Genomic DNA, 21,034 nt, shown 5'->3' with positions numbered 1-21,034 from the left:
CACACACACACACACACACACACACACACACACACACACACACACACACACACACACACACACACACACACACACACACACACACACACACTCCCTACCTCGTTGGTATTCCAGCGCAGTCTCTCTTTAGGCAGGGTGCTAGGATGTGGTAAACACTCCAGCAGCTTAGTGAACACCTTCATCTGATGGTTATTCTCTGGAACACATGAACACACATGAACACACACACACACACACACACACACGCACACACACACACGAGCATACACAACCATACATACACACACAAATGAGCATACACAACCATCCACAAACACGAGCATACATAACCATACATACATACACACACACACACACACACACATACACACACCAATGAGCATACACAACCATCCACAAACACGAGCATACATAACCATACATACATACATACACACACACACACACACACACACACACACACACACACACACACACACACACACACACACACGAGCATACACAACCATACATACACACACAAATGAGCATACACAACCATCCACAAACACGAGCATACATAACCATACATACATACACACACACACACACACACACACACACATACACACACAAATGAGCATACACAACCATCCACAAACACGAGCATACATAACCATACATACACACACACACACACACACACACACACACACACACGTATGAGCATACACAACCATCCCATACATTTGCATGTGCATACACAAACATGAACACACACACACCTACGAGCATTACCAGTTAGGATTCAGCTAGCGTTAGCACAAAGCTAGCACATATAGCTGTAATGCTGTTATCATTCGTGTGCTGTAGCTTTATAAAACTATGTTATCCATTTACATGTCGTTTTGTAGGTGAAGGATTTTGGGTTCAGTTCTACTAATCCCACTACAAATGTATTTATTTTACTCTTATTCTATTCATCTGGCTGTTTTTATGGAATTGTGTTTTCCCATAACTTTTAGAAAGCACAAGCGTGACATTTCCTTTAGGAATGTGAAAAACATGAACTCAAAAGCCCCGACAGCTGATTTGCAACTCAGCCCCCTGGTTTACCAATAAACTTTGAAAGATGAAGGTAGCTGGGCTCTTGAGCCACGTACACGGCATCTGGCCTCACTGTTCGTACGTTAACCTATAGAGAACATCAAAAGGCTCACTTCTACTCTAACATCATCAAAAACAGTCCAGGAAACTCCAAGCAACTGTTCTCTACTATCAATAATCTTCTCAAAACACAAACACCCAAACGCACAGAAATTACAGAGATACTCTGCAATACTATTATGACCTTTTTCACAACAAAAATGGACTCTATTCATATAACCCTTCTGAGTAAATCCATTCTACCTGTGCAGACTGCCTGTTCAGTGTGAGGTGCCCCAGTCTCTTAACTGCTTTCCAGACACCTCGCAGCAAGAGGTCATCAGCAGGACGAAACCTCTTCCTGTGCCTTAGACCACTTCCCTACAGCTCTAGTGAAAGCAAACCTGTCTGCCATGATAACCTCTGGAATAAACCGCTCTGTGCAGGTTGGCCAGTTCCACTTGCCTTAAAAACAGCCATAATCAGACCACTACTTAAAAAATCCACCCTTGATCCTAAAGTGTTTGCAAATTACAGGCCCATCTCCAATCTTCCTGACGGCTGCTGATGACTGGTTCACCTTCCCTCCTCATCCTTCTCAAGAACCACAAGATACTCCTCAATCGGAGTACATCACACCACAGGGCTGACAGGTATCGCCCTAGCCTGGTTTCAGTCCTATCTCACTAACCTAAAGTCCCAGACACATGCTATGACCTGTGGAGTGCCCCAGGGGTCAGTTATCGGCCTCATTCTCTTCACTATATACTTGCTCTCCCTTGGTGATGTCACCAGTCGCTATGGCATTTCATTTCATTGTTATGCAGATGACATCAGAAATGGGGACTCAAGTTTTTGTACTCGAGTCGCACTTAAGTCGCATATACAGTGACTTCAGACTCGACTTAGACTTGTATTCAAAAGACTTCCAACTCGACTTGGACTCGTGATTTGAGACTCGTGAACAATCTTTTATTTGTAATGTTCTTTTGTGTTTCATTTGACAATCTCTTCTCCACCTGTCTTTATGCTTTTCACGTCCCACTGATGTAAGGTTTTCGGTGCGCGGATCCTCGCGCCGGTCGCGACACGTCAATATAAACCTAGCTTTACGTGACACAAATGCGTGCGCCGCAAACCATCGCGATCATGGCGGCGCTGGTGAGGACACTCGCTTCTGGTCCACCATTCATAATAATATTTGGGTACAAAAACTTTGGCACAAGTAGCAAATAGAAGAGCAGCAAACTGCAGCATGTGTGGCATAAAAATACAGGATGCTGGCTCCACCACATCTAATTTTATTCGCCACCTGAAAACCCACCCGGAAAGGTTAGTCACTGCCTGAAAGGTTATTAGCATCTGCTACAAACAAGCTTAGAGTCACAGTTAGTGTGTTAAGTATAACAACCTAATGTTTACCCAGTTATCTTGGTATTGACTTGCCACCAGTGCAGCAGTAGAGAGGGTGTTCAGTCATGGAGGCCTCATAATGCGCCCTCACCGAGCCAGGCTAAGTGCAAATACCCTGTCAATCCTGATCTTTTAAAAATGTAATGCGTTAGTTGCATAAACATTTTCCTTGTATTGGGACACTGAAAGACACCATGAAGTTCAAATAGATTGTGTTTGATCCAGTTCATTAGGAGTTCAATGACTTGGACTTGACATCAAAGACTTGAGACTTGACTCGAACAGACCTATGCTTTAGAGGAGCTGTTCAGTATCGATATATGTCCCGATCGCCCCCTCCTTGGCATTGTGGTTGCCATGGCAACGCCCCTCATGTTCTTGTTTCAGTCTCCACCTCCATTCCTCTGTTCACGCCTCTTGTTTTAGTCTCCGCCTCTGTTCCTCTGTTCACGCCTCTTGTTTTAGTCTCCACCTCCGTTCCTCTGTTCACACCCCCTGTTTCAGTCTCCACCTCTGTTCCTCTGTTCACGCCTCGTTTCAGTCTCCGCCTCCGTTCCTCTGTTCACGCCTCTTGTTTTAGTCCCCGCCTTCGTTCCTCTGTTCACGCCTCTTGTTTTAGTCCCCGCCTTCGTTCCTCTGTTCACGCCCCTGTTTCAGTCTCCGCCTTGTGTCTCTGACCTCACCTGTGTAGTTTAGTCGTGTACTTGTACCTGTATTTGGTCTCTGATTGTTGGTTGTTGCGTGTATGTGCGTAAGTTCTCTTTGCATAGTTGCGTATTTTCTAGGTCAGCCATTCGTGTGTGTAGCTCCATTTTTGTGTATTTGTGTATGTTTTTGTTTATGTTCTCCTCTATGTCAGTTTTCCCATTACTTGCTATGTGATGCCGTCATATTTTCAGTTAGTTGTGTTTGTGTTGTAGTTTGGTTTATCAATGTGGGATTTTGTCGTTTGTCTTCACTTTTCTGCTTGTTTTGCTAATAAAATGTTTATTCTCCCACACTGGTTCCATCCAGTTCCATCCTCAAGACCCACCTACCAATATACCTCTCCTCCCTCCTCTGTCCAAACCATCTCAATCTCGCTTCTCTAATTTTATCTCCAAAACATGCAACATGTGCTGATCCTCTAATAAACTCATTTCTGATCCTATCCTTCCTCGTCACTCCAAATGAGAATCTCAACATCTTCATCTCAGACACCTCCATCTCCCTCACCTGTCTCTTTGTCAGTGCCACTGTCTCCAGTCCATACAACATAGCAGGTCTCACTACTGTCCTATAGATCTTTCCTTTCATTCTAGCCGACACCCTTCTATCACAGATAACCTACCATTACAATATCTAGTTGAATCATCATATTGGTACTGAACATTTTCACAACCCTACACATGAGCATCAATACACACATGCACACACACACACACACGTATGAGCATACACAAATATCAATACACACACACACAAGCATACACAAACATAAATACACTCACACACACACACACGAGCGTACACAAACATCAATACACACACATACACACACAAGCATACACTAACACCAAGACATGTGCATCTGACTGTGTGTGTGTGTGTGTGTGTGTGTGTGTGTGTGTGTGTGTGTGTGTGTGTGTGTGTGTGTGTGTGTGTGTGTGTGTGTGTGTGTGTGAGATACAGACTGACCAGACTCTGAGGTGCTGTCCTTGTTGTTCATGGTGAGACACACTCACTCTGTCCAGCCTACAGGGCCAGTCAGATCCACAGCAGCCCAAACTGCAACTCTAAGACACAGATGAACAAACACATGAGCAAAAATCCAGTAATAAGGCACATACAGTATAGCCCAGTAACAAAATCCAGTAATAAGGGACATATAGTATAGCCCAGTAACAAAATCCAGTAATAAGGCACATATAGTATAGCCCAGTAACAAAATCCAGTAATAAGGGACATATACTATAGCCCAGTAATAAAATCCAGTAATAAGGCACATATAGTATAGCCCAGTAACAAAATCCAGTAATAAGGAGCATTAATACGGCCCAGTAATAAGGAGTATAACCCTGTATTAAGGCCAATTTCTATGGCCAAGTAACAAGTTGTTTTTCAAAAACAAGGCCCAGAAATAAAATGTGATTTATCAGTAGCCTCTCTTGTAAACAGCTCCCCCTCACACACCCTCACAACCCACCACCACCACCCACCACCCACCCTCACAACCCACCACCACCACCACCACCCACCCTCACAACCCACCAACACCACCCACCCTCACAACCCACCACCACCACCCACCACCCACCCTCACAACCCACCAACACCACCCACCCCCACAACCCACCACCACCACCCACCACCCACCCCCACAACCCACCACCACCACCCACCACCCACCCTCACAACCCACCACCACCACCCACCACCCACCACCACCACCACCCACCCCCACAACCCACCACCACCACCCACCCTCACAACCCACCACCACCACCACCCACCCTCACAACCCACCACCAACACCACACACCCTCACAACCCACCACCACCACCCACCACCCACCCTCACAACCCACACCACCACCCACCACCACCCACCCTCACAACCTACCACCACCACCACCCACCCTCACAACCCACCAACACCACCCACCCCCACAACCCACACCACCACCACCACCCACCCTCACAACCCACCAACACCACCCACCCCCACAACCCACACCACCACCATCCACCACCCACCCTCACAACCCACACCACCACCCACCACCATCCACCATCACAACCCACACCACCACCACCCACCATCACAACCCACACCACCACCACCACCACCCACCCTCACAACCCACACCACCACCATCCACCACCACCCACCCTCACAACCCACCACCACCCACCCTCACAACCCACACCACCACCACCCACCACCACCCACCCTCACAACCCACACCACCACCCACCCTCACAACCCACACCACCACCCACCACCACCCACCATCACAACCCACACCACCACCACCACCACCCACCCTCACAACCCACACCACCACCCACCACCACCCACCATCACAACCCACACCACCACCACCACCACCCACCCTCACAACCCACCACCACCACCACCCACCCTCACAACCCACACCACCACCACCCACCACCCACCCTCACAACCCACACCACCACCCACCACCCACCATCACAACCCACACCACCACCACCCACCCTCACAACCTACCACCACCACCACCCACCCTCACAACCCACCAACACCACCCACCCCCACAACCCACACCACCACCACCACCCACCCTCACAACCCACCAACACCACCCACCCCCACAACCCACACCACCACCATCCACCACCCACCCTCACAACCCACACCACCACCCACCACCATCCACCATCACAACCCACACCACCACCACCCACCATCACAACCCACACCACCACCACCACCACCCACCCTCACAACCCACACCACCACCATCCACCACCACCCACCCTCACAACCCACCACCACCCACCCTCACAACCCACACCACCACCACCCACCACCACCCACCACCACCCACCCTCACAACCCACACCACCACCCACCACCACCCACCCTCACAACCCACCACCACCACCCACCACCACCCACCCTCACAACCCACACCACCACCCACCACCACCCACCATCACAACCCACACCACCACCACCACCACCCACCCTCACAACCCACCACCACCACCACCCACCCTCACAACCCACACCACCACCACCCACCACCCACCCTCACAACCCACACCACCACCCACCATCACAACCCACACCACCACCACCCACCCTCACAACCCACACCACCACCATCCACCACCCACCATCCCAACCCACACCACCACCATCACCCACCACCCACCCTCACAACCCACCACCACCCACCATCATCACCACCACCCACCCTTACAACCCACCACCACCACCCAGGACTCCAAACCAGTCTCTATTACCCTCTGTTGCCTAGTTACCACCGCAGTGTACAGCAAGAGAGAATGAAGGAGAGAGAGCGAGAGAGAGAGAATGAGAGAGAGAGAAAAACGTGGGATCTTTTTGGAAACATAATGGATGAGAATATATGGATGGAATGTAACAATATAAATAAATTAATTTAACCTTTGATTTTAATCAACTTTTAAACCCATAATTATTTATATTTGCAGCATAACATGTCCAGTCAACATGTCACAGTTGCTATGATTGACCCTAACAACCTGCCTTTGAGTGATTACGATTACTTCCTTTGACAGAGTAGTAAGAGACACAAAACCCCTGGAGCACAAAGACACACACACACACACACACACACACACAATGTCATTCTCTGTAACAGTACCCTTTGGGAGTCTGGGTTTAATTAGCTAATGTAGTGTTCAGTAGCACTACAGAAACACAAGCTGTGAGTTATGGTGGATCTGGAGGAGTTTCAAAACATTTGTGTTGCCCCACTAATGATAAATAAATACCAGTATCCACCCACTAACACAGTAACTGTAAACCAGACTCCACCCCAAACACTAACACTGGGAACCAGACTCCACCCCCAAACACTAACACTGAGAACCAGACTCCACCCCCAAACACTAACACTGGGAACCAGACTCCACCCTCCAAACACTAACACTGGGAACCAGACTCCACCCCCAAACACTAACACTGGGCACCAGACTCCACCCTCCAAACACTAACACTGAGAACCAGACTCCACCCTCCAAACACTAACAGTGGGAACCAGACTCCACCCCCAAACACTAACACTGGGAACCAGACTCCACCCTCCAAACACTAACACTGGGAACCAGACTCCACCCCCAAACACTAACACTGGGAACCAGACTCCACCCCCAAACACTAACACTTGGAACCAGACTCCACCCCCAAACACTAACACTGGGAACCAGAGTCCACCCCCAAACACTAACACTGTGAACCAGAGTCCACCCCCAAACACTAACACTGTGAACCAGACTCCACCCCCAAACACTAACACTGTGAACCAGACTCCACCCCCAAACACTAACACTGGGAACCAGACTCCACCCCCAAACACTAACACTGGGAACCAGACTCCACCCTCCAAACACTAACACTGAGAACCAGACTCCACCCTCCAAACACTAACACTGGGAACCAGACTCCACCCTCCAAACACTAACACTGGGAACCAGACTCCACCCCCAAACACTAACACTGTGAACCAGACTCCACCCTCCAAACACTAACACTGGGAACCAGACTCCACCCTCCAAACACTAACACTGGGAACCAGACTCCACCCCCAAACACTAACACTGGGAACCAGACTCCACCCTCCAAACACTAACACTGGGAACCAGACTCCACCCTCCAAACACTAACATTGTGAACCAGACTCCACCCTCCAAACACTAACACTGTGAACCAGACTCCACCCCCAAACATTAACACTGTGAACCAGACTCCACCCCCAAACACTAACACTGTGAACCAGACTCCTCCCCCAAACACTAACACTGGGAACCAGACTCCACCCCCAAACACAGTAAATGCTGAGCAGTGAAAAGTTAAGCTCACTTCTTGAACTTGTCAACCACGGTTATCCAATCAGTAACCAGAAATCCATCAGTGTAATATCAGTGTATGAATATCAGTGTAATATCAGTGTATGGCTCATGAACCAAAAATTATTAATGCTTTTTTCTATTATGCTATAAGAACATTTAAATATTATATATAAACTGCCATCCATCCAAAATTCATAACATATACACACAAGTGAAATCTGACAGCATGATTTTTGGCGAGATGCTCTGTGCACGGTCCTCAGTAGCAAATCAGACAGGCCAAGAGGAACATGATGGTGCAGACATTATCAGACATTATCAGAGGTTGACACTGACCACTACAATTTTCACATACAGCATGAAACTAAAAAACAAATTAAGTTTACATGCAAACTTTACAATAGAGGCAAATTAACCGAAATTAAACGGCAGCAGTAAACGGGCTCACACAAGTGTGATTCAGAGGTGTCAAAGCTATTACTATATTACTACACCATTATGTAATTTTTCCGCTTAGTTAAGAACTGAGCAGAGATCCTTCCCATCACAGGTGGTCGACCTGATCTCACTCCCATTCAGTGTCTGAACTGTGAAATGGTACACTGGGTTAAAGAGCGACTGTCTTACCCAGCACATGGAGTTAACACCAGGGTGAAGCTGAGGGCCAGATCACAGTCAACACACTTCGCTCAAGCATCATCACACAGACACACACGTTACACCAGAAGATCGGCGTGGACCATAAACCCTGAAGATGCTTAGATGGATCTACTGCTCATGTGCGCAGCGACACCTCGTCAGGCTGAGTGGACATGTCCAGGTCTTCACCACACCACCGACACCACCCTACCGAGACCCGGGGACCCGCTCAACGCCAGCGAGGCCCCCGACACCTACTGACACTCCCGGCCCACCTAACCGCGGAGTGAGGCTCCTGTAGCGGGGACGCGGGCGGGGGCGCGGCGGGGACGCGGGCGGGGGCGCGGCGGGGACGCGAGTGGGGACGCGGGGACGCGGAGGGGCGCGGCGGGGACGCGGGCGTATCACGGACCCGAACAGCGCGCTCGCTAGTCCATCGAGACATGTTCCGTATACACAGACAGTGAAGGCGAGGACAGCGGGTCCTGCGCCACGTCACCTATAACCACGAGGAAGAACAGGTCCTCCGTGGACCGTGGAAGGTTTTAATATCGGTAATCAGAAGTACGGAGCGCCGTGCGGAGCTCGGGGTAAGAAGACAGAAGCGGCGACAGCTCCTCACCTTCCGCCTTCTCCCGCGCCGCCATCTTGTGAGGGCTGACGTCACCGCGCAGAGCGTCACGGGCGTGGGGGGGGGTGCAGCTCATATATATATATATATATATATATATATATATATATATATATATATATATATATATATATATATATATATATATATATATACACACACACACACACACACACACACCACCCAACACCCTAGCAGAGCACGAGACCTCTTCACGTTCAACTCTTATTGCCTCAGACTAATATTAAAGAAAAAAGTATTTAGTAATAGCATTGTATTTAAATTTAATAATGACATTTAGTACATACATATATATATATATATATATATATATATATATATATATATATATATATATATATATATAGTTTTTTCCTATACTCACTTTATTGGAAGTGCATTTTTAACAGTAACAATGTATCTCCTGACATTTAAATAATGTATCTCCTGACATCACGTTTGTGTTGCTGTGCGGTGTTATTTGTTAACATAATACAAGCGAAGTGTTCAGTCAGACAGCTATTTGTTGTGAAACGAAATACCATTACAATTTCAAGCATTTTTAGGTAGGCTACGTTAGCCTAAATTCCAGCACTTTTCAAACCTGGTACACAAAGCAACATTAAAATTGGTCAGGTAAATGTTCCTTCCCCTGTTTTTGAGGGGTATTTCTTTACACTACCACATGTCGTTACGGGAGGACACTGCACAGAATGACGTGAACGCGCTCGCGCTCTCACAGGGTCGCGCGCAGCGTGCGGAGTCGAGCGCTACGGTCAGACGCAAAAGTATAACTGAGCCAAGAAGAAAGCAAATATATATTTTTACTGGAGAAAATAAAAATAGCAACGCACAGTTACTTAGATAAGTAACTTTAATCTGATTACTGGACTGGAAATAGTAACTCGTTATATTACTCGTAAGATTAGAGTTACTGACATCACTGCACACTAAACTCTGCAGAAAGACCAGTTTACGCTACAGCTAGTCGTCTAGCTTACAGAATACAATAATGCAGCAGTCAGAACTCTGAGGTAGCAGATGTTATCGATTCCCACACAACTGCAATGGATACCTGTGGCTTCCAGAAGTGTGTAATGTAAATGTGCCATATTTGTCAATTGTGATTTTCACCCCAACAGAAATTTGTCCTCCACATTTACCCATCTGTGCAGTGAAAACACACACACCAATGATTACTAAGGAGCTGTGGTATACACACACACACACACACTAGGGGTCGATGGTACACGTACACACACACATGCACACTAGTGATCACTAGGGGGATGTGGTGTGCACATACACACACACACACACACACACACACACACACTCACTCACTAGTGATTACTAGGGGTGCACACATGCTCAGAGTGGTGGGCAGCCCTAGCCTGGTGCCCGGGGAGCAGTTGGGGTTCAGTGCCTTGCTCAAGGGCACCTCAGTCATGGCCAGACCCATGCTGTCAGCTGTCAACAAACAGAACATACTCACTCACACAGATACAAACAGAACACACTCACACACACAGACACAAACAGAACACACTCACGCACACAGACACAACCAGAACACACTCACGCACACAGACACAAAAAGAACACACTCACGCACACAGACACAAAAAGAACACAATTACTCACACAGACACAAACAGAACACACTCACGCACACAGACACAAAAAGAACACACTTACTCACACAGACACAAACAGAACACAATTACTCACAGACACAAACAGAACACACTCACGCACACAGACACAAACAGAACACACTCACTCACACAAACAGAACACACTCACGCACATAGACAGAACACACTCACGCACACAGACACAAACAGAACACACTCACGCACACAGACACAAACAGAACACACTCACTCACACAAACAGAACACACTCACGCACACAGATACAAACAGAACACACTCACTCACACAGACAAACAGAACACATTCACACACAGAGACACAAACAGAACATACTCACACACACAGACACAAACAGAACACACTCACGCACACAGACACAAACAGAACACACTCACTCACAGACACAAACAGAACATACTCCCGCACAGACATAAACAGAATACCCTCACGCACACAGACACAAACAGAACATACTCACACACACGCACACAGATCTTATACAGAAAGGCGACAACTGTGCATGTACAGAAAATATGGTTTATTTATGTATAAAATCCTTGCATAGCATTAGTAATCTGGTATGGTGCAGGGTACGGCTGGAAATACACCATCACTGCAATTATTGTGAGTTCATATTAATCTATTTTTCATATTAAACTTGCAGTTAGGAGTCTCTCTTTCTCACACACAGACATGCACACAAAGTGTCCAACAGTTCTGAGGGGTCAATGTTTGTGTGTAGATCAATGTTCTCTCTGTGCACACCTGTGCACACCTGTGCTTCAGAGAAACCCTGGATACGCATGACCTCTTACCTCTTATGCAGCATGCCACAGGTCTTGTGATACGTGGCATGTTAAATAAATGACCATGATAATCACCATATACTAAAAATCAGGTAACAGATGTAATAACTTGTAGACAGACACAAAACTGCAGTGTGTAAGCAGTCTGTGGGCCACACTATAGGAGACATAGTGCCCAACTGAGTTATGGCTTACTGAATATTTTGCAGTATATATTTTTGCAGTGAGATTAATCTTTAATGCAAGTCTTCCAGAATTTAAAGAATTCTTTAAAACCAGACAGTCTTCCACTAAACATATTTGAAGTGAGCACTGTGGATATTCACAGAGTCTTTGGGATGCAACCCTGTGCATTTACACCACAGTGTAGGCTAACACTAACCCTAACCCTACAGCAGATCACATGATCACATTGATCAGAGAGGAGGAGATGCTAGGGTTAGGGTTAGGGTTAGGGTTAACCCTAGGGAGTGTCAGGCAGGTCCCACAGTGCTGGGTTGTGGATTCACTCTCACATTTGAAAACAACAGCTATTCTCTGTCTCTCTCTATTAAGCACATACACACAAACACACACAAAGTAGAACTGAAAATTCCTGAAACGTACAGCAGTCACTGCAAATTGTAAGTAGACACTCAGTCATATCACCTCTAAACAACTCAAACACCACCATGTAGGAAGAGAACCATCCAATTTTACAGTGGGTTCGAGCTTACAGAAACTAACACAGGCGCAGAGTTGAAGGATCATGAGATGATTGCTGAGCTTGGGGGAAGAGGGAGGAGCATCCCGTGGGTTGTCCAAGGAAACAACACACCGCTCATCCAAAGAGTGCCACCTACATGCCCTGTCTAATACTCTGGATGATCTGGAAGATAGCTGTGAGGAAGAGATGGAAACCGACAGAACAGAGAGAGAAAGAACAGAGAGAAGACAAACAACAAAGGAAGAAACAAAACAGTGAGACAGAAAAAAAGGGAGAAAGGCAGAGAGAGGAAACAGGACGGGGAAACAGACAGGAAAGAGAGACATAAAAATAGAGGGAGACAGAGAGTGAGAGAGAAAGGGGAGAGAAGGAGACAGAAGAGCAGGGGGAAGAGAAAGGGGGAGTGTTATGAGGTGAAGAGGAAGGAAAGGCACTCAGGGATTACAGTTCAGGAGTCATTTCTCACATTCTTCACAGACGGCTTTCCATGTCATGCAAACAAGACCACGGAGTATTCAAATCATTCATGACAGTTTCCCCAGACTGCACTGCACTGAAAACAAAAATGAGCACAGAATTGACTTGTGTGAAAGCAACTTTTACCACTGTGATCGTGCCATGGTGAGTCTAAACATATACAACTGTTACCACTGTGATCGTGCCATGGTGAGTCTAAACATATACAACTGTTACCACTGTGATCATGCCATGGTGAGTCTAAACATATACAACTGTTACCACTGTGATCGTGCCATGGTGAGTCTAAACATATACAACTTTTACCACTGTGATCGTGCCATGGTGAGTCTAAACATATACAACTGTTACCACTGTGATCATGCCATGGTGAGTCTAAACATATACAACTGTTACCACTGTGATCATGCCATGGTGAGTCTAAACCAGGGGTCTCCAACACGTCGCTCGCGAGCTACCAGTAGCTCGCCATCCCTTTCCGAGTAGCTCGCCAAAGGTCCAATGAATTACATATAAATTTGTAAACCTAATTGGTCCCATCGAGAAATCTACTTAAATTTATGTCCAATCAAAATTCACAGTTGTCCCTCCCCTTCTAACACTAAATGATTATTCACCAATTATACAACAGTTAGTTCACAATCCGACTGGTTGAGAAGTGTTCTAACCCTGCAGATATGTGTGATAACAGCACGGTATTCTCATTCTCTGTATCACTCCGCGGACGCGTTGTCAAGCAACGGCATGTACATATATTCACGATAACACACTCCCTCTCGTGTTCTATTGCTCAATTAGCTGTCAATCAAAAAGTTAGGCTGCCGTCAATATTGAATAAACCAGGGGTCACCCACGTCATGAGTCGCCCGCGGGCTTGTTTTAAAAATAGCTCACTATAGCGCCATGCACCAAAGCGCTGCATTGTTTATGTTTTTGCTACTATTATAGATTGTCCGCGGTTGCTAGCGGTCTTCCCGCTTAGCAATTGACACTCGCACACGCAACTTTCGTTCGCCACCCCCCCGGTAGCCCTCCGCAATAACTGGTATCCAAGAAGTAGCTCCCAGTTCCAAAAAGGTTGGAGACCCCTGGTCTAAACATATACAACTGTTACCACTGTGATCATGCCATGGTGAGTCTAAACATATACAACTGTTACCACTGTGATCGTGCCATGGTGAGTCTAAACATATACAACTGTTACCACTGTGATCATGCCATGGTGAGTCTAAACATATACAACTGTTATCACTGTGATCGTGCCATGGTGAGTCTAAACATATACAACTGTTACCACTGTGATCATGCCATGGTGAGTCTAAACATATACAACTGTTACCACTGTGATCGTGCCATGGTGAGTCTAAACATATACAACTGTTACCACTGTGATCGTGCCATGGTGAGTCTAAACATATACAACTGTTACCACTGTGATCGTGCCATGCATGGTGAGTCTAAACATATACAACTGTTACCACTGTGATCATGCCATGGTGAGTCTAAACATATACAACTGTTACCACTGTGATCGTGCCATGGTGAGTCTAAACATATACAACTGTTACCACTGTGATCGTGCCATGGTGAGTCTAAACATTCACAACTGTTACCAGTGTGATCGTGCCATGGTGAGTCTAAACATATACAACTGTTACCACTGTGATTATGCCATGGTGAGTCTAAACATTCAGAAAGCTGCTGGTTCAGTGGAATGACGTGAACACTCACCTGATCCACACACCACGAACACGAACAGCGCCAGTAGCCACGGCCCCACCGGAGACTTCTCCTCATTCACCACCCGCTACAACGCAACACACACACACACACACACACACATCTCATATTTCCTGTTTTCACTGATGGTCAGTTGCCCCTTGAGAAATTAAACAACAAACACGATACAGGAAATAGGCTATATGGTAAATGAAATGTGCAAAGAAGCATTTTGATAAAGGGCAACTAAAATGTAAAGATGCGGCAAAGGAGTCGAGTTGGGAATGGGGTCGGGGTGGGTGAGTGTGTGTGGGGGGGTGTTTCCTTTATTTTGTTTAAAAAAAGTGGAATATGTAAACTGTATTTTCATTGCTGTAATTTTTGTATTTGTATTATTACAATAAAAATTAGTGGTGGGACTTTAACGCGTTAATTTCGAATAATTAATTACAGGAAAATTAACGCACTAAAAATATTAACGCATTTTAACGCATGAGACACTTTTGCACCGTGGAATGTTTCTCCGTGCACGAGTTCTTACGTACGAGGTTAAGAAGTACTTAGCGCTAAGAACATTTTGGGAAACTCACCCCTGGTTTTTAAATTACCTTCATTGGACCATTAAGACTGGATTAAACTTTCGCGAGTGAACGTAGCGCGCGACTCCGCACGCGTTTATACATGACGCGTCACATTATTTACAGTGCTGTTCGCTCTCTGTGGTCGAAGATAAAGGCTTACAAGAAGCGCTGCACATTGCGTCAACTGATGCAAGTTACGAACTGCCGTCCAGAAGGACAATGTCGAAGAAAATCCAGCCGCTGTAGGAAAGGGAAGTAAAACAGGTTATTGTGAAGAGCTCTGACTGGGGATCACTGGACCTCTGTTAGCAACAAGAATTATCTTGGTGTGACAGCTCATATTATAGATGATGAATCTGATGAAGATCCAGTCATTTGCTTTGAGCATGCAGAAGACCACTTCTAGGCACTATGGAGATCCCTGTGGCAGAGGCCTGGGAAATTAAAGAAAAATATACCATCTAAAATGGTATTAAAAACATCTTCTGATTTACTTCAATTCTTCCAATATCCTGAGCAAAACTTCCGAAATTAAACAACATTTTTGGTCAGAATTTTGGTTTTCTGTACTCATCTATTGGTCTATGTAGTAGACTGGTGGAAAAATAAACAAGATGTTGAAGTTTATGATTATGTTCATTGATTCATTCATCATTCAAACTTGAATTAATATTTCTCATGTTAAATACTAAAATGCAATTAAAATGCGATTAATTTCGATTAATTAATTACAAAGCTTCCGATTAATTCGATAAATTTTTTTGATCGCGTCCCACCCCTAATAAAAAAAATAAATAAATTAAAAAAAAGATGCTGCAAAGAAAATTCCCTCACATTCCATGAGTTGAACCAAATATTTTTTAATTCCATGTTTGGAATAATTCAGGGTTACAAGCATTTGATACCACCGCAAATTCACGAAATTCATAGTCATGAATTCATGACCATGATGGTGGAGCTAGTTAGTAATATTTAATACATCAGCACATTTATCAACATAAAATATATTCCTATACACTGTGTAGAGCATTTGTCATTTGAATAACTATGATATACTGTGTGACAAATTATGCACGTGTGAAAATAAATACAATATATTGTATTTCCAGTGCGTGACATGAATACTGCGTGTTACATGAGTACAGTGCGTTACATGAGTACAGCATGTTACAAGAATACAGCGTGTTACAAGAATACAGTGCGTTACATGAGTACAGTGCGTTACATGAGTACAGCGCGTTACATGAGTACAGCGTGTTACATGAGTACAGCGCGTTAAATTAATATAGCGCATTACGAGAATAAAGCGCATTACATGAACACAGCGTGTTACAAGAATACAGCGTGTTACATGAATACAGTGCGTTACAAGAATACAGCGCGTTACAAGAATACAGCGCATTACATGAGTACAGCGCGTGACATGAATACGGCGCGTGACATGAACACAGCGCGTTACATGAACACAGCGCGTTACATGAACACAGCACGTTACATGAACACAGCACGTTACATGAACACAGCGCGTTACATGAACACAGCACGTGACATGAACACTAGTCGATTCATATATCAAAAATCGATTCTCATTTACTACGATTCAGAATCGATTTTAAATGTCCCAAAATCGATTCTAAGTCGTGGTGAAGTCTCGCGTTACGTAATTACAAAATTACACGAGACTTTACGCAGCATGTTCTGGGACACACTCATGCGCGGAAAAGGTTCAAAAGACATGGAGGAAAGAGATATTCAACCTGTCCGGTCTTCATTTAAGGCAAAAAATATGGGTTCATTTTGGTTTTTACCGAATGCCGGGGAAGACCAAACTGGACCCAATGTAGCTCGTGTGTAAGGCTTGTGTAACGCGGTGATCATGGGAGCGTTAATATAGAGAAGGGTGAGAAATAATATAGAGAAGGATGGACCCAAGTGCCGGCTCGCAAGAGCAAGACGTTTGACACTCGTCACATGTATTAGCGAGAGGGAAACGCGCACAGCGACCCAGAACGAACAAACAAAACAACACGGAAGACTCAACGCGCACGAGAATAGAAAGCAAAACCGTGAGGGCACGGAGGAAACAAAAAAACCAATGCGGAAAATACAACGCGTGAAAAATAACACTCAACCGTAGTGAGACGGGAGGAAGAAACAAAACAACAACAGTAACTAAAAAACAGCGCGGATAAATGCAACGCGAAAACGAAACCAAGGACACCAGCAGAAATAACTGGCAAAAAACGCTGCAGCAAAATAAAACCCTTCCCAAAAATAAGGCAAAACGGATAGGAAGACATACAGGATTGGGAAAACTTGAGATGGGTCAGGAAGCGATGCATAAGATACTCGAATAAGTAAAGAGAAAGCATAACAGAGAGAGGTGGCGAGACACCATTAATCGATAAGCAATCACAGAGAAAGCAGAGACTGGCTGAGAACGTACGGTTATGTCGGTTTAGTCTGGGACTGACTCTGGTGCCCCTAGCGACGGCTGGGGGAACTGCATCCGAGCCAGCCCTGACAGCTCGCAAAATGAAGCTCAAGAATTTTGGTAACAACAAAAACCATTTTATTTTACCAAAGCACTTAATTTTTGTTAATTAAATGTGAAAGACACTTAATTTTCTGTATTTGTCGTTCTGTCTTGCAAAGCAGACTGTAGTAGATCATGCAGATTTTATAGACTGAAGCAGACATTTTTATAAATCAAATCGTTTTTTGAATCGAAAATCGTTTTGAATCGAAAATCGATTTTTGAATTGAATTGTGGCCCCCAAAATCGGAATCGAATCGAATCGAGAGATAGTAAACGATTCCCACCCCTAATGAACACAGCTCGTTACATGAACACAGCGCGTGACATGAACACAGCGCGTGACATGAACACAGCTCGTTACATGAACACAGTGCGTGACATGAACACAGCTCCTTACATGAACACAGCGCGTGACATGAACACAGCGCGTGACATGAACACAGAGCGTGACGAACAAAGCGCGTTACATGAACACAGCTCGTGACATGAACAAAGCGTGTGACATGAACACAGCTCGTGACATGAACACAGCGCGTTACATGAACACAGCTCGTGACATGAACACAGCGCGTTACATGAACACAGTGCATTACATGAACACAGCGCGTTACATGAACACAGCACGTGACATGAACACAGCTCGTTACATGAACACAGCGCGTGACATGAACACAGCTCGTTACATGAACACAGCGCGTTACATGAACACAGCGCGTGACATGAACACAGAGCGTGACGAACAAAGCGCGTTGCATAAACACAGCTCGTGACATGAACAAAGTGTGTTACATGAACACAGCGCGTGACATGAATACAGCGCGTGACATGAACACATCGCGTGACATGAATACAGCTCGTGACATGAACACAGCTCGTGACATGAATAAAGCGCGTGACATGAACACAGCGCGTGACATGAACACAGCGCGTTACATGAACACAGCGCGTTACATGAACACAGCGCGTGACATGAACACAGCTCGTTACATGAACACAGCGTTACATGAACACAGCTCCTTACATGAACACAGCGCGTGACATGAACACATCGCGTGACATGAACACATCGCGTGACATGAACACAGCTCGTGACATGAACAAAGCGCGTTACATGAACACAGCTCGTGACATGAATAAAGCGCGTGACATGAACACAGCGCGTGACATAAACACAGCGCGTGACATGAGTACAGCGCTTGACATAAACACAGCGCGTGACATGAGTACAGCGCTTGACATAAACACAGCGCGTGACATGAGTACAGCGCTTGACATAAACACAGCGCGTTACATGAATACAGCGCTATAACTGACACCGTGACCCGAGCACGAGCCGGTGTGCTAACGCGAGCGCGCGCCCGTTACCGTGGCTCTCTGGACGTGCCCGCGTTGCGTGATGGTCTTGCTGTGTTTTTCATTCGCTACTTTCATCCGCTGGACTGCCGACATGGTGACGACTGTCAACAGTAAAATAACCTCCAGTCCCGCACAATTAAGTCAAACAAAACACACCAGCTGAGTAGATCATAGATCGGAAAACAAAATCATCGATAGAATCAATAATATTATCGCAGCAACGGTCGCTCACTGCTCGAGATCACCACGTGATCACACACGCTCCTAGCCCCATCACGTGATCCTGCAGTCTCAGCCCCCATCATGTGATCACACGGTCCAAGTCTCCATCACGTGACTGCCTCCGCTCGTGCAGTGCTGCGGCGCACGCTCCCTCCAGTGTTGCCAACTTAGCGACTTTTCAGACTCTCTAGCGCAGGGGTGCCAAACATACGGCCCGCCAGGGGGTTCAGTCCTGCCCGCGGAGTAAACCTGCATTATTAAAGAAGAATAAACCCCGTTTTATAAACTCAATTTTATTTTAAATATGCAGTTCCTATATTGTCCGCGTGTTTTGGTCAGTTACATTTACATTTATGGCATTTAGCAGACGCTCTTATCCAGAGCGACTTACAAAAGTGCTACGTAGTTGCTTGGAATCTCCAAGGTAGAATAGATAGTCCTGAACACAAGGTACTCTAAGCTGGAAAAACCACTAGACGAAAGTCATATGATACCTAACAATTATGCCAAGTCATTATTATACCTGAATATACACATCACCCGAGGAATAAGACAGTAAGCAATTCCTATAACCCAATTATGCACAATACCTGAGACAGTAAGCAATACCTGTAACAAGCACCTGAGGAAAGAGACGATAATGCACAATAGACGAAGCATAATTATGTAAAGTGCACTTGAAAGACGTGGGTCTTCAGTCGGCGTCTGAAGACAGCAAGTGACTCCGATGTTCGGACACACAAGGGAAGTTCATTCCACCACCTTGGAGCCCGGACAGTTCTATCGCTTTACCCGCCTTTCCTGTTGACCCTGGCAACCTATTAAGTGACATGTCAAAAAATAAAAGAGTCTAACGATTTTTTGTGGTTTTATTGGAGACTTTTGAAAACTCTGAGATGACCGCTCATGCTCTTCAGTTGCCGTCCTCGGCGAGCCGCGGGTGCAGCAGAGTTGCCAGGTTCGCTGTTTTCACGCCAAATTGGGTTTGATTGAAACTCCTTCCGCGGATAAAAATTCTGGGGTCGCGCGGGGTGCGGTTTTTTGGGCTACTTTTGAATTGGGCCAGCGCGGGAGTTACAAGTCAACACTAAGAATCGATGGCGATATGATACTTAATTTGTCTCTATTTTAACACTGCTTCCCGGGTCGACAATTTACACCCCCCCCCCGCTCAACAAGTTACACTCGCCGCCAATACCCCCCCCCCAACAACAACTTTGGCCTTTGGGCTAGTTTAGGCTTCTGATGGGCGGATTTTACACTGACTTTGGGCGGGATATTTTTGTAGGACCTGGCAACACACCCACCGACGGTGCAGACTTGCGTGTACACGGACATGCACCACCCATAACCAAAATCCTGTCAGTCAATATAATACTAACACAATTTAGAACCAGATTTAAAATAAGATACACATTAAAATAAAAAAATCTTAAATTATGCAAAGGACAGACATGGGTTCTGGACCCATAGGGTCCCATAAGGTTCTGGACCCATAGTATTGTTAACCTTTTAAATCCTGTAAAGCGCTTTGTGACAACATGTGTTGTGAAAAGCGCTATACAAATAAACTTTGATT

At 45.7% G+C, this 21,034-nt stretch overlaps 2 protein-coding genes across 5 annotated transcripts in view; both read right to left on the bottom strand.

Annotated features, from left to right (window-relative positions):
- Positions 1-9,432, bottom strand: part of LOC143486728 (calmodulin-binding transcription activator 2-like) — a 71,145-nt gene extending 61,713 nt beyond the window's left edge. The window contains exons 1-3 of one of the 2 annotated variants that reach the window (XM_076986110.1): positions 9,383-9,432; positions 4,216-4,313; positions 99-196 (exon numbers count right to left, since the gene is read on the bottom strand). In XM_076986110.1, the coding sequence (XP_076842225.1) occupies positions 99-196; positions 4,216-4,246 (129 nt within the window). In that variant the 5' untranslated portion in view covers positions 4,247-4,313; positions 9,383-9,432. Of the gene's footprint in view, positions 1-98; positions 197-4,215; positions 4,314-8,748; positions 8,773-9,382 lie in introns of those variants that run through there. The other variant, XM_076986111.1, reaches the window with a different exon arrangement.
- A 773-nt stretch (positions 9,433-10,205) lies between these two features.
- On the bottom strand, positions 10,206-20,408 carry LOC143486729 (stress-associated endoplasmic reticulum protein 1-like). Of its 3 annotated transcripts, none has more exons than XM_076986114.1 (4): positions 20,046-20,408; positions 19,243-19,704; positions 14,770-14,845; positions 10,206-12,734 (listed from the first exon to the last, which is right to left on the bottom strand). In XM_076986114.1, exons 2-4 carry the CDS (start codon positions 19,324-19,326, stop codon positions 12,694-12,696), a joined length of 201 nt encoding a protein of 66 aa, XP_076842229.1. In that variant the 5' UTR covers positions 19,327-19,704; positions 20,046-20,408; the 3' UTR covers positions 10,206-12,693. The 3 variants fall into 3 exon arrangements, with proteins under 3 accessions (XP_076842229.1, XP_076842227.1, XP_076842228.1); XM_076986112.1 differs by having other exon boundaries at positions 20,065-20,408; XM_076986113.1 differs by having other exon boundaries at positions 20,078-20,408.
- Between the last annotated feature and the right edge of the window lie 626 nt (positions 20,409-21,034).

Source organism: Brachyhypopomus gauderio, unplaced genomic scaffold (genome assembly GCF_052324685.1).
Source record: "Brachyhypopomus gauderio isolate BG-103 unplaced genomic scaffold, BGAUD_0.2 sc45, whole genome shotgun sequence".
Lineage (NCBI taxonomy): Eukaryota > Metazoa > Chordata > Actinopteri > Gymnotiformes > Hypopomidae > Brachyhypopomus > Brachyhypopomus gauderio.
The sequence above is the reverse complement of the archived record's forward strand: the minus strand, read 5'-3'. Positions and strand labels throughout refer to the sequence as shown.

Coding starts and splice junctions, on each gene's coding strand:
- LOC143486729 (XM_076986114.1), bottom strand. CDS start 19,326: ATGTCGGCAGTCCAGCGGATGAAAGTAGCGAATGAAAAACACAGCAAG. Junction 14,846..19,242: donor GGCACGTCCAGAGAGCCACG/GTAACGGGCGCG, acceptor GTTGCGTTGTAG/CGGGTGGTGAATGAGGAGAA. Junction 12,735..14,769: donor GTTCGTGGTGTGTGGATCAG/GTGAGTGTTCAC, acceptor TCTTCCTCACAG/CTATCTTCCAGATCATCCAG.